Raw genomic sequence first — 15,195 nt, 5'->3', positions numbered from 1 at the left:
CGGAATTTTTGACATCAACGTGACTTTGAGCAACAGCATGGTAAAACAGCAGCAACAACTTTAGTTTAGACTGCAACAAACTTAGTTTAGACAACAAAATATGGTTGCCCTTTTCGTGTTTCATAGGTATCAGTGTTGAGTGGCATCTATTACTCCATCTATCTGGTTTTGGTTTACCTGTTAACATTGCAATGGGATCTCTCATACAACACATTCTCAGAGATAACCAATGGCAGTCCCCAAATCATTCATGCCACATTGACAATAATTCCTTCCTGGAGGTTATGCTTGAGGTATGATACCTAGACTGTCATTTCCTGTATGACACAACCTTGGCATATTGCTTGAAAATAACTGATACCGTGTGAAGCAGTGTTGGAAAGAAAGTGTGCAACACGAATGAAAAATTTCTTATTTTTCCACATTTCTTCTTCTTTATTTGTTGCTTCAAGTTTTCAGTTTTTTCAATTTTTCCACAGTTATTTATAGCAAGGCACTGAGTAAAGAAGATCTTGAAAAGTTGACTTTTACTGTACTTGCTACATGACATGGGCTTCTGTACATGACGTGTAGCTCTCTTATTGTGTGCAGGGATGGCCATCCCATGCTTACATGCTCCAGACAGAATGCTTTCGTTTAATAATGTAGCTATTGGAAATGATTTTGTTTTACTCACAGGAAACATCTCCCATATCTGTATTCGATGAATAGTGTTGATTACTTTACAGTCTAACTGGCATTGTTTATTATGAAAACTATCATATATGTTATTTTTATGAAAGTACACACAAACACACACACACATGTACACGCTACAAGGATGTAACAAAAACATTGCTCAGAGGATGTCAAGGTTGAATAGAAATTTATGCTTTTACTTTCAGTCTAGGAGGAACCATCTTGGTACTATTATTCAGCAAATTCTTTACTAAAGACCACAATGAATCTTAGCAGTGAGTCTGCTCTGCAGCACATACGGGAACTTGTACTAGATACTGTTGTATAGTTTCTTCAGTAAGACTGTACTGTAGCTTCCCTGGTATGACCATACTGTATTTCATAATACGTAAAATCAAAACTATAGTATGAAATGTTTCCAAATTAGAACTTAGCATGCATAGACCCTGGATGTGCGACCAGATTAATTTGCAGATGAAATTGCAAGGGTCCTACCTGTACCGTGTAAGATTTCTCACAGTGGTTCTACTCATAATGCGTAAGGTTAGCAAGTAATATACATTTTGTGAGTAGTCGAATGAGAACTTTATTTCATAATTACATTAAAAAATATGTGTGTTCCTTATATACGTCTTTTGCCATGTAAGGAGTTATATTCTTTATAAAAATATCACTTTTGTTTTTATTTAAAGCAAACTTACATCACCCCTATCAACATATTGGTACTAACCAAAGCTTCAGGTACATGGACTTGTATAGGGAGTTGCCAATTTCTGTATCAACCACAACATATTTTAAAATTTAAAGACCATAATATCATCAACATTTACTAATGTAATAGTACCAAGTACAATTGTAATGTTCCTTTGATAATTTTAATCTACCTGTTGAATGTTTTTTTCTAGATTGTATTAATAAGTAAGAAATAAAGATTTTAGTAATAGTAACCTTTCTGAGAATTGATGGTCTGCCGTCGCCGCCCAAAGGATTTGTACCAACGAAGTCTTCGTCTTTGAGTACAGCGTTTCTTTATGTTGCCTCGTTAGCCCAATCTTACCGTAAGAGTAATTAGTGATTACTGACTCAACAAAGTCTTCGTCTTTGAGTACAGCATTTCTTTATGTTGCCTCGTTAGCCCAATCTTACCGTAAGAGTAATTAGTAATTACTGACTCAACAAAGTCTTCGTCTTTGAGTACAGCATTTCTTTATGTTGCCTCGTTAGCCCAATCTTACAGTAACAGTAATTAGTAATTACCGACTGTATAGTACTTGCCGACTTTGCAATCCACAGTTAACCTCACAGTTTTGCAAGGAGAGTTAAAGTGACTCCTTAGTTTTCCCTTTTGGGAAACCCAAAAAACGGTTGAAAACTTCTTAAGTTGCAAAAGATAAAATGGCTACTATAGGATGTAAGGTTTTTTGAAATATAATTATGATTACTGGGAATATTATGCAAGAGTTTCATAGTAAAATTTAAATATACCGTATAGAAATAGTCAAATCGTTATAGATCTGGCTAAGTTTAATATGCAAACATGTTTACCTTCGCTCCTCCCTTACCTGTCTGCCCATGTTCTACCGTACCTAGAATGAACTGGTAACCCTTTAACACTCTGCGCCTTATATGTCCGGACCTCTCAGGTCAATGACCTTCCCTCTCATATTCTACCACCCGAATATGCAAATATGCAAACATTTACAGACCAATAATAGTTTTGTACAAACAAAAAAATATTTTGTGAAAAAAAAAAAATTGTATATATTTTTATGTATACCATTAAGTACTTCTGCATGTCACATCACTTATACTTCACTGAAGTCTGTGGAATTTTCAAGGTAAAAGCTATAGTATTCAGTTTTTGATAAATATAAAGCATTCCTGAATAAAGGCCTGGCAAGACCTTGTGGACATACTTTCTCTTGTTGAGAAAATATTTTGACAGCTCCTTGAGCTACAGTTTGATCAAAGCAGGGGAAAGGGGAAAAAAAAACTCTGTTGTAACATTAGTGTGAGGGTAACCTCGTGATATCTCTGGGAGTTTTATCGTCAGGAATCTTGCTGAGGAATCTTGCTGGTTAACATGAGGCCGGTTGATGAAAACAAGTCTACTTCTTCAAACCAGGGATTCAAAAAGATTGTGTGCAATTAATCATTGATGCTGTACATGCTCGTTAGCACAGCATGAATTAATAGAAATTTTATTTTGATCCATTCTCATGGAAGTGTACTGTACCTGGACACTTTCCTAAGCAAAGAGTCATGAAGAGTAATTTGACTGGCCCACGCCCATTTGGACAGCTGTTCCTAATTGGGTGGATCCATTCCGCGATAGGACACAGCCTGAGTAGTGTTTACTCATGGCTAAATACACAGGTATAGTAACAAGATGTAGTCTTTGGTACATGAATGAAACATGAGGGTAACATATTGTACAGTATCCATGGTAACATCAGAACAATTTGTTTATAAGCCTGTAGCCTATAGACCGTCACTTGCGGAGCTAGCTCATTGGTTAACGCCGGTGCCTTTCAATCATAAGGTCCCCGGTTAGAGTCACTCCCAGATTAATGTATGTCGTCCAGTCACAGAGTTGTTGACAATTCATAATCATGGACGTTAAATATGAATGTAAGAGACACTGACTTCGGTCAGCTCACGGCTTTGATAAGCCAATGAGGCTTCTATGCGAGTTCAGAAGGATCTAAGATACAAAAAAAAAATACATACTTGTAATCTTGACTTACATGTACACTATGTTCCATTGGTGGGTGGTAAATGTACAGTACTTAATAATTAGATTTGTTCAGTGTCATTGAACCAACCCTCTGGTTTCATGAATGTCCGTACACCCACAGCACACCTGTTTCACACGTAGTACCATACAAAAATACTGTATCATAACAATATATAAGAAAACATCAGCAATAATATCGTTGGAGATAGTATCACGTGTTTCACATACTATCGTACAATAATATTGTATCATACTAATATCATGTAAAACATCCGCAATAATATTGTTGCATATAGAGGTAGTACTCGATTCACATCAACTGTATACTGTACTAACTGTAGTATCGTACAATAACATTGTTTTTAATCGTAATAAGATCATATAAAGTAGCCGTAATAATATTGTTACATATGGTATTACATGTGTCAATCATATATTGTAATAACAATTGTTAAATTCATTTGTTTTACTGTAATACAGAACAATAGTATTGTATAATAGTATTTGAATCGGCTGTATCGGTGGTAAGATATTTCGGTGGTAAGACATAATCGGTGGTAAGACATTTCAGAAAATTCAGAGCAACCATAAAAGATACAAAATGACTTGATATATCTGAAAGAAGAGTTCACTGAATTCAAATTTGACATGTCAGCTTGATGACCTATTAATTAGGGAATTTAGTGTCTGTCTAGTGTCTCAGTAGGGAATGCATTATATAATGTTCCAAGACAACAATATATTGAGACCTAAGTATAAGGGAAAGCTGATTAGGAAAATGTTACCAATTTATGGATTTTCATACATACTTCTCCTCTCCATCGCTTTAATACTTCACAATCCTTGATAAAATATTCTTGCACAGGTGGGGGGGGGGGTGGGGGGATTCACTGCCAACTCCTGTTGGAGACCATTTGGAATACATCAGGAAGGTATTAAAACTAACTTAGTTTATAAAGTCTACCTTCAGTGGACCAATGAATCTGTCACATATTAATCTCTACGCAATAAAACAAAATGTCAGCTTCAAGCGTCATTGACTGTAGGAATTAAAGAAAAGTTCCCCTTAGTTTAACCCGGAAGGAAGCTGCTTCTTATTTCAGTGTAATAGTTACAGTTATTTCCCTTGTTTGTTATTTTATTCTTTGCCAGAGGCGAAATGAATCTAGGCAAATGGTGATGGTGGGTGTGTGGGTGTGCGTGTATGCAGGTATGTGTGTGTGACGCCTTGGTCTGTAAACAGGATAACTCCGTCTAAAAATTATATGGTGATGTTCATATTTGGTATGTGGATGCACCTTATAGAACAGAAGAACCCTACTGTTTCCTGTGTAGTTCAAAGGTCACTGGAGGTCAAGAGAGGTCAAAGTCTGATAACCCTTTAAACAGATCTCACAAAATCTGTGAGGTGGATGAATCTAGCTGTAAGTGTGGGTGGTGGGACAGGGATCATTAATTTCTCAAGTGCAAAAATGAAAGTAGGTGAAACAATTTGACAGATTTAACACCTTCCTCAAAAAGTGACCCTTACTTTCTTACAGTCTTAACTATGAGCAATGGTCATTTCTTGAATAAATGGTGTGTGTCAATGTCACTAACTGTCACATGATTTGACATGATTTGCTCTTTTAAGTGGCTGAGAGGGTTTTCCACTTCTACTAGTGACTGTCATCAGAAGGGTATTACCTTTGTAATGGTCAGGTTATCAGGAACTCGTTTGTGATATTCTGGTACACACTTTCCTCTGTTGTTCTATCGATCAGGTGATTCCATTTATAAACATAATTTAATGCCAGGAATCAGTAAGTCTGCTGGCTTTCTGGTTTTATATCCTGAGGATGTTATTAACAGTCGGTTGCTATATATGGATCAGTAGATGAGTCTGTTACCAACTGCTGGAATCCCAAGCTGACATACTGTACACCACCTACACAAACAAACAATGACCTCATAAAATGTGTCTATGTTGATGGTTACTTGAAAATAAAAGGGCGTGGGAATATGAATGAGATAAAGGCTGGCAGTCATGCCATAAATTGTGTATCCGATGACAGGTTAAAGAGGTTTTACTGTGCTTGACTTCCACTGGTATATATATACTGTTTAATGTGCAGAAAACTTATGAAGTTCAAACTCAATGTGTCATGTATGTATGTGATTTTCCTTTGTATTTTTTAAGAACCAGTGGTTTCACCATATGTAGGTACATGTTCCCTCCCCTCCAACCCCCCCCCCCAATATCTTTGTCCCCTAATGGTGCGGAGGGAGGGGTTGGTGTTAGGAATTTAGTAAATCAATACACTGATATTTTCAATATAAATTTGATTACAGTACATACTGTATACTTTTACTATAGGGCTTGTACTGCGTAAGTCAACATTTAGGTGACTACTTTCACATATAATGAAAGTGGAGGAAGTTGTTGGTTTACCAACTACTGTGCTATAGGACTGTGTTGCTTTGTACTTGATGTACATGTAGTATGAAAGTGAATGTGAACACTTTAATGGTGCCAGTATGTTCTCAGGATATGTGATCCTGAAGGAGGTCGCTTTGAAGGCAAACTGAAATAGGAAGTAATACAACTTACCAGTTCCTATCACTTTCAGATGTTTACAAAAGCCATACGTGCTTGATTTCTCATATATATACACCGCCAGTGTAAAGCTGATAGAAATGTGTACATGCAATTAGGGCTGTGTCATTCCGGTTAATTCACTAACCGGTTAACCGTTTCTATTAACCGAACGGTTAACGTTTAAACGTAACCCGTGTTGTTGCCTCAAAATAAGAGCCGAAAATCAGAGTTATATAGCTCAGATTATAATTTCGAAAGAGCGCCACCACTTTTGATGCGGAAGTACATTCTCAAAATAGCGCTGCACGTATCGTTTTTTCGTAACGCGTATGTCAAGAATTTGGTTGTATTTGCTTAGTTTTGACGATCGTTGCATTGAAAAAGACGAATCGCGCGTTTTCATGAAGTTTTAAACAGATTTTTGTTTCTCTTTCAGTTCATCGGTAACTGTTACAGAGATATTCGAAGCAAATATTTCTTCGTTAATTGCGTAGCCCCTACTGTAATAGCGCAGGCATTGTATGGCAGTTATAACCCTAATATTACTAGGCCTACTTAATATTGGCATTGTGTATTGAAGTTCGCGATCATATGGAGTGTTAGACTACAAGGCTTTCACCAGCTAGGCCAAGGTTAGGAAAGTCGGTTGTTAGGAAGCGAGGTTACTACAGAAGTGTACGGTAGTAGGGCTAGGCCTACGCAATTACAAGTACAACAATGGGTCACAGATATATTGAATTTGTGCATTGTGGCGGGGTAGGCAGAGGGTTGGGGGGGAAGTGTGGATAACATTGTAAAATTTCCCGCGAACACCCTGTCGATTTCCCGCCGGAGTTCGCGCAGCAAACACAATTAGCACGCGTAGCATAATGGCGTGGGGTAGTCCCCCGGTGGGGTCATGTGGTGGAACCCCTTGTGGGGGTCCAGGGGTTAACGTCCCGGAAAATTTGGCGCGTCAGGCGATAAAATATTCGCAGCTGTGGATGCAAAATACTGACAACTTTTTTAATTTAAATTGTCACGAAACTGATGAAAATTTTGAAATGACATGACATGACATGATTATCTTAGACGTTTAAGAAAAGTAGGTAAAATATGATCCCCGTAACAGCTAGGTAAGTAAAACAGGCAACTGACTCCTCCGCATGAACAAGACAATCTATTCCACATGATACATGAAAGTAAACCTTGTAATCACATGTTTAAGGCCACTTGACTTGATTAACTAAATGCTTAATATTGTTTCCATGTTCTTGTAGAAAACGTAAACTTCGCAATATAGGCCTACAATTAGTTGTGTTTTTGTAGTTACGTGAGATCCGTAACCGACGAGGTGGTTAGGCTATTTGCTATACACTAAACTATGGTAGGATATTATGTTCTCCGTAATTTTGGAAATTCTAGAAAATACTTTTTCGCCACTTAACACCAGATGTGTTCTTTCGTTTTATTCATAATTGGGTGTACTAGAGCCTTGTTTACATGACATTAGTTGCATTTAGCACGATTTGCCAGTTTCGCGTGAATTTTTCGAAAGTTTTTTGCTCGATCTTTCGTAAAATTTGAAAGGTGTACCAACTTACTTTTCGTACACAATTGGTTATTTCTCTACTGATTTTCAGAGTTTTTTTTACAGTCAAGTGTATACGTTGTGCATTGAGTATAAACTTTTCGCGAATGCAAGAAAACGATGCGGGGATTTCCAGCAGACAAATGTTTTCTTTGTGGGATTACTGAGTCTGTTTAATGGAATCCCGCACCTTAGAGGGAACACTGAACTGAAATTACATCATAATAAAGAAAACGTTTACTGCTTAAATACAATATAAATTTGAAAGGATTAGATGCAGACTCGCCACGTTCTCGAACGGGGTAACAATAGGCGCTTCACGGGTCGCATACCGCTTGGTAATCCCTTCAATCATACCGCCAATCTTAAAAATCTTTTGTATGGATGCGTGATAAAGTTTGCAATTGTTACGTGATTTTCGGCAAGCAAATGTTGCGGTTTATTTCGGGAATAAAGTGATGTGAAGACGCGCAGTTGCGACTGCGTAATTGACATTACAAAAACGGTTAAACTTATACGATGTACGGCGGACGTTTATCCGGCCGTTCGGTCGGTTAACCGGTTAACCGTTTAACCGTTACAGCCCTACATGCAATAAGTATATGCAATAAGTATACTAATAATGACAAGAAACCTTCCAACACCCATCTATATGAGCATTCAAAATTGATCTTTAACTAATATTGTTTCAGTGACTTCTTAGTACAGTATATAACTGCAGTGAAATCTGCATGTACATCAAACCATAGAATCACAGAAGGGCACTTTGAAGACAGTTCAAAGTTCATATATAACTGGAGATGGATATTTGTCAACATTAACCAGTTTTGTAGGGACTTCAGGCCTGTCAACAAGCTATGCACACCATTATACAACATCATTGACCCAGAGAATGTCTAAATGTTTAGACCATTCCTTTCCAAAAATTTGTTAAAAGTGATAGCTCTGACATTTGATGGCCTCAGGGTAGTAGCAGATGTCAAGTCAAAATATTTTCAGGAGTGAATCAGACAACAACTTCCTGACAAATTGGAGGGGCGTGATATCATGCTAGAGAGGAACCAGGGTGGTTGGTTGGTACAGTAGTCCTATGAGGGGGGCAAACATGCATAGCCGGAGGGCTATGCTGAAGTATACACACTAGGCTGGTTGATAGAATAATGTTCTACATGACCTAGTCTTGACTGTATTGGAGCATGGCATTACCATGGTGAGAGAGTACAGCATGGTATTACCACGGTGACGGAATACAGTATGGTAATACTGTGGTGACAAACTCCAGCTGGATTTGTGGTCGCAGTAAATGCATGAAAGCCCTATAGTATTATAACAGTAGTATATAACAGTAGTATTGAGGTCAGATGCTCAAGATTGTGTTAGTTCCCACTGCACATGAGTGGAAGATAAATTAACTTCAATTTTTTGTATATCATTCTCTGAGACAACACTGGTTCTGCACTTGTTTAAAACTGTTGGGAACTAAGATTGTGTCACCTAAAAATGTCCATTTTATGCCAACGTGTTATTCAATAACAGTTAAAGAAAGTTACCCTTTTGTAAGGAATTACTTCCCAATCAAAGATATTTTTTTCTTTTTAGAGTAAATATGTTAGAACAACGGAGTGGCAGATCTGAAGGTGGGAGGGGGAGGGGGGATGTCCAGGTACTAGGGATCATAGAGGTCCATTGCCGAAAAGGGAAAATCTTAGATGGGAACTGGAATTGAAGCTAAAGCCAGCAAATGTTATGGATTTTGATAAAAGAATAATTTTTCTTATTTCTCTCCCCCTGTTCATATTTACAGTTATGTGGGTGTGCCCTTCTTGGTCTTGGGTTATACCTCTGCTTTGAACCATCGATGCGAAGTTATGCACATACCAGCGGTGACCTTCAAGAGTACTATATTGCCCTCTATTGTCTCATCGGCATTGGAGGATTAATGATGCTGGTCGGGTTCCTCGGATGTTGCGGTGCGTGTGCCGAGAGCAGAATATTACTGGGAATGGTAAGACTTGTAATTTTAATCCTTACAGTGTTCACATTTGAGAATGCAACGAGGATCGTGATCCCACAAGTACGATCCAGATCATAGTCTGGAGGCTCGGGGATCATGACTGTGATTGGATAATGTCCTTTTCATTGGTCGTTGATCCACCTTGCACACTCGAATGTGGATGCATCCTGCGCCACCTTTATTTGCCTCTCCGGTGAACAGCAGGATCCAGATTCTCCTTGCATTCTCAAATGTCAACAACATCTGAGTAGAATATATCTCAAACCTGCCCTGAGAGTTAGTGATCTATTTCTGATCTATGACGGTATCGAATTGATCTTAGAAACATGTACGTTTAAGAACGAGATCAGAATATTTCGTAATTTAACCAGAATGGGCACGGACATTCATTAGAAATAATCATGTATGATGTTGGGGAGGGGAGGGGATGGGGGAGTCAGTGGATGAGGAGATCAAAAGGACAAATCACATAATTCTATGGGATCTGATCGAGATCAAAAGTTCACTGAGCTACTGTATCACGCCTCTCTTCTGCTTATAAATTTTTAGATATAAAAGGGAGACCTCGCCTGGATCTGTGATGTATTTTACCACATGTGTATAGTAAAGCATAGGAAATCAGTTGGAACGGCTACTGGCCGATTGCTGATAAACTTTTGCCAAAATATATAACAGATGGCGAGTTATAGCTTCAAACCCCCTCGCTCCTCCTCCTCGCATGGATTCCCTTCACTTGTGACATTTAATTGAACCGTCAGGCAGGGTTAAAGCAGCCCTATGACGTCAACTGTACTTGCAACGTTAGGGCAACGAGGAGACGTTACATGTTAATAGTCTTTAAAATCAGGAGAAATGGCTCAATTATCTGAGTTTGGCAATGTTAATTGTTAATTGTATTCAAATTCACACAAACGCAGCTTTCTTGAACAAAGTTGATGGTTTTCACTGGAGAAAAGATTAGAAAGGTTACTAATTGCTCATCACACATCATGCCACATCACTGCACTACCAAATCTCACTGTACTGTGTGTATACTGGGCTGGGCTCTTTTGATTCCATTATCTCCCCCTCCCCCGCCTCCCCATTCTCCATCTCCTCACCATGGCTTAACACTGCCGTACTTAACCTACCTATGATGAAGACACACACACACACAATAGTGAAGTCCAGGAGGTGGTCTGCTTTCATGCTGACCTAAAATATGGATGGGTTCCCTTTGTGGCTTCAGATGGCCCCCATGCAGACACAGAAATTTGTTACCCTCATTGAAATATCAGCTTGTTCCTTTAACGTAGATCTAGTCCTGCCTAGAGCTGGTCATATTAAAGACATCACTGGGAGAAGAGATTTGACATCTTACAGCGAAGATGAAGTAATTTAAAACTGTCTGGTGATTACAACAGCAATATTAGCTCGTTAGTCACAGTAGACTCCTCCCCCCCCCCCCAAAAAAAGAAAAAACCATTTCCTCTTACATTCAGCAGCAGCAACAGAGAGATAACTGTTAATCAGCCACAGTACAGACAGAACTAGCGAGACAAAACAAGTCAGGTGAACTAATTCAAGCAATCACAAATTGATTTCAACATAACCCAGTAATGACGTAACTAATGTTCTGCTATAGATGTACCAAAGGCGTAGGGACATGCATGAAGTCAAAGAGAGGTCCTCTGAAACTAGATCACAACCCGCCCCTCAACCCCCTCCCCCCCAACCCACACCACACATCCACAGTACAGACTGTAAACACAATGATTGTAATAGTGTCCTACCACAATTCACAATCTACAGTCATGCCATTGACTTACACACTAAATGTTTCACTTTCCGAGACCGCCGCTAGTGCCCAGATTATGGAAGTTTTCAACTGACATGTCCTACCATGTAATATCATAGCTGAGTGCTTGGACTTTCACAGTAACATGCAATTGTTACTACCAGGACCAGATCAGATTTCTAGCTAGATTAAGAGATGAAAAGAGTAAAGCATACTGTAGTGTACTCTGCAACACGATCTGCCTGCAACTATTGCTGCTGAATCTTTCCAAAAACCCTTAAAACCACCCTTCAATCTCCCTCATTTTTAGACCATTGGGTTGTTTATTACATCCTCTCAAACATCCAGAGCTAGAGCATCAAACAGAATAATGACGGGAAAAATATGCCCCAAAAAGTCACTTTCGTTAGTACCATTAAGACTATTTTTCAGAACATTTCAGACTGAATTGACAGATACACTATACATGGTCTTAGTACCTACCATAAACTGTGGATATTGTGGTCATTCATTTGATTGCATTTAATGTCAAACCAATTTGGCTGGCTGCATGTCTGACCTAATTTTCCTGTTGTTATGAAAAGCTTAGCCTGCTTGCGGTTTACTAAATTGCTGTGTAACTTTATATATCGGTTAGACAATATAATTATTAGGTCTGTCAGAATTTGGGTCAACCTGTCTGAAAAGTCATTTCCTTCTCAGCGGTTTTGCTGAAAAATTGAAATATGGTTTTGGAATTTGGAAGGTTGTTTTTGAAGTACTGTACGTACATGACTTTCAGTGCACCAGACAGTACACTGCACGATAGCAGTAACTAGAGTTAAATATATGATCATCATGCTATGATTCTGATGCTATGACTCTGATGCTATTACTCTGAAGCTATGATTCTCTCAGGCTTCCAATTTTTAGCTGCTTCCAAGAAAGAAAGAAAAGAAGACAGTGCTTTAAATAAAACTTTCTGGATAAAATCAAACTCTTACTGATATTGTCCTGAATTACAACACACATCAGTTACTGAACCGGATTATGAGAGCAGCCCAATAAATATTCACTGATAATTAGTAGTAATTAGATTTTATTGTTTAATTACGGGAATCATGCATGCCGACTCTTTCACTGACCATTGCCAGCCGATTTAATATGTGTTTAAATTCTTAATAACTACTGGCAAAAAATTGTCAGTGTCTTTCTTCTATCTACTTGCAAACTACGGCCAAAGTCCACCGGCATTTGTATGTATTTCAGATCCTCCTGCAAGCAGGAACTCGCAAAGAAGCCTCAGTGGCTTATCAAAGCTTATCAAAAGAGGTCAGTCTCTTAGATTCATATTTAACGTCCATGATTATGAATTGTCAATTGTCAACAACTCTGTAACTGGAGGCTTACAATAATCTTGGAGTGACTCGAACTGGGTACGTTATGATTGGAAGGTACTGCAGTTAACCACTAATCATTTAGCCAGTAAATCGCCTGAAATTTGAGGCCTGTTACTTGAATACTGTACAAGAGGACAGTACATGTATAGATCAGCACACCTAGTTCAAAACAAGTAGAACAGTGTACAGTATATAACATACCCCTCTGCCCGGTTTAATCAGTAACAGCTTCAATTAAACTATGTTCATTATTGACCATCTTTCTATTTTATAAACAAGTTACAAATTTTGAAATACGTTTACAAATCTTTCACAACCCACTACAATGTTTCAAGTATCATTTATAAACTAAAACCACAACTTATATGTAGCTGCAACACAAACCTGTAATGGTGGCACACAGATTAACTTCCTCTTCAGAAAGCGTTGCAGAATTTCAAACCTGTTTCAAAAAGCAAACAGCTATTTTGTTTATTTTGCTTTTCCAGGATGTTATTCTGTACAAAAATACCAAAAAGGGGAGATGGATTGCTAAATGCCAGGGGTGAATTTCATGATAGCTATGTAGGAAGGTTTAATTTGGTTAGGGGAAGGATGAGAGGTACTTCTTGTCTGGATGTAATACTTAGCTTGGAATTTATTTATTTTAAGGTTATACTGCAAAAAGTTCTCTGAACTTATATATATGCACACAGATGTGCCATCTCCTTGAGGTTTGTGATTTCAAATAGCCTAAGGAGTTGATTCTGATAATATTTTTGATGCCGGTAAATATAATATAACAAATCAGATCATTGAAAATACCTAGACCAGTTTCTTTCAAAGAAAAGCAAAAGAAAAATGCACAAGACTACGAACGCATTTTTGCTTTATGAGAAATGTTAGACAATAACATTTCAGACTTCAAAAGAACGATTGATTGCGCTTATTAATGGCTAATGAAAATTATAGTCGATGAAGAGAGAGATGAAAATGTTGTTATATTATGACCAATTTTCAATTTATATAACCTTTGACCTCTATGCACTTACTACTGTTGGTTTGGTTGAGGTAGTGACCGAAACGCTGCTTTACAAGAAGGCGAGGAGTTACCTAAACTTACTTCCCCTGTGTCATCACCATAACTGGACTTCTCATGCCTTGTTTGTTTTACCACTGTTCTCTCTCCTCTGGCCCAGCTGATACTGTGCCCTTTAAGGCCCGGTCACACTATACCGATTTTTTATCGGAATACTATCCGATTTTCCCAGAGGAATCGAAACAGCCTGTTTTCCGTTCGGGGTCTTCTAGCCACAGTGATAAAGGACCTGATTTGCTATCTGTTGAGCCATTCCGATGTGGAACAGCCCTCTCCTAACTTTTGATATTGACTCCGTTTCCTTTTATCGGATAGCTATCCGATTTCTCTTCCGATTTTTATCGTTTTTCGATGTGACGTCACTTCAGAATGTAGTCAGTTCTAGAACCCCTCAGATTTGAAGTAGGTATTCGGATATTCCCTGCATTCATTACATTCACTACCACAAACCTCACTCTTCTGCCTAAAATCGGAAAAATCGGACCGTATTCCGATAAAATATCGCTGTAGTGTGACCGGGCCTTTACACATGATGATGTGTCAAGCAAAAGACAGTCAAACCACATTGTTTGTCACTCTTAAGCACCTATACTCATTACATATATATTGACAAAATGAAATTATTTGAGTACATCGCAATGTAACATTTCAATGGTCTTGAAGTCGGCACTTAAGATAATTATAACGGTTCGTTAGTAGCCAATACTTTTTACATGGTGAAGTGAGCACTGAAGTAATAATGAAAGCTATATACTGTATTAAATACAAAAAGAACTCATCTGTAACGATAACATCCATGAGAACCTTTCCCAATGCCTTTTATTTTCCATAAAAAATAAATCTGCTAGCAAATATGAAATTCCCTTCTTGGCATTTCCACTGAATTAATACAAAAGCAAAATTTAATTGCACTGACAGAAAAATGACAGTAAATATTTTTCACATTCAGCCAGATCTGAGAGACCTCCCCCAGAAAAAAAAGGTGAATTCTGGGGCATATTTAGGGTTGTATGTAGGCTAAAGATTAGGTCTACATGCAAGGTTGTCCACATCCCCCCCCCCCTCTTCCTCCCTAATTTTGAAAGTAACTTTCGATCGTTGGGGAGTCAGGTCAATCTACGAGTAGGTCACCATGGTAATAACTATATCTTAATGTCTGTGTGTGTTTGTGTATATCAATCTGTCTGTAGACCTGTGTACATTAATCCATCTCTTCCTTTCTCCAATAGTTTTTCACGTTTCTGCTTCTGATTTGTGTTGTGGAAGTCGGAGGTGGATTCTATGCATATCTTCAACGGGAGGAACTTAAAGTCCTGGTTACGGATAGTGAGTATTTCTATAGTATCAAGCTGTAGTAGAGGCATAGGCGTTGGAGGCAGGGGGG

The 15,195-nt window shown here is 38.3% G+C and overlaps 1 protein-coding gene across 2 annotated transcripts in view; it reads left to right on the top strand.

The window, feature by feature from the left end:
• Positions 1 to 15,195, top strand: part of LOC139969793 (CD9 antigen-like) — a 70,786-nt gene that overhangs the window by 42,899 nt on the left and 12,692 nt on the right. For both annotated transcript variants that reach the window (XM_071975073.1, XM_071975074.1), the window contains exons 2-3: positions 9,368 to 9,568; positions 15,041 to 15,137. In XM_071975073.1, the coding sequence (XP_071831174.1) occupies positions 9,368 to 9,568; positions 15,041 to 15,137 (298 nt within the window). The remainder of the gene's footprint in view (positions 1 to 9,367; positions 9,569 to 15,040; positions 15,138 to 15,195) is intronic.

Source organism: Apostichopus japonicus, chromosome 7, assembly GCF_037975245.1.
Source record: "Apostichopus japonicus isolate 1M-3 chromosome 7, ASM3797524v1, whole genome shotgun sequence".
NCBI classification, from domain to species: Eukaryota; Metazoa; Echinodermata; class Holothuroidea; order Aspidochirotida; family Stichopodidae; genus Apostichopus; species Apostichopus japonicus.
Note: the sequence above shows the minus strand (reverse complement) of the source record. Positions and strands in the feature narration are given on the sequence as shown.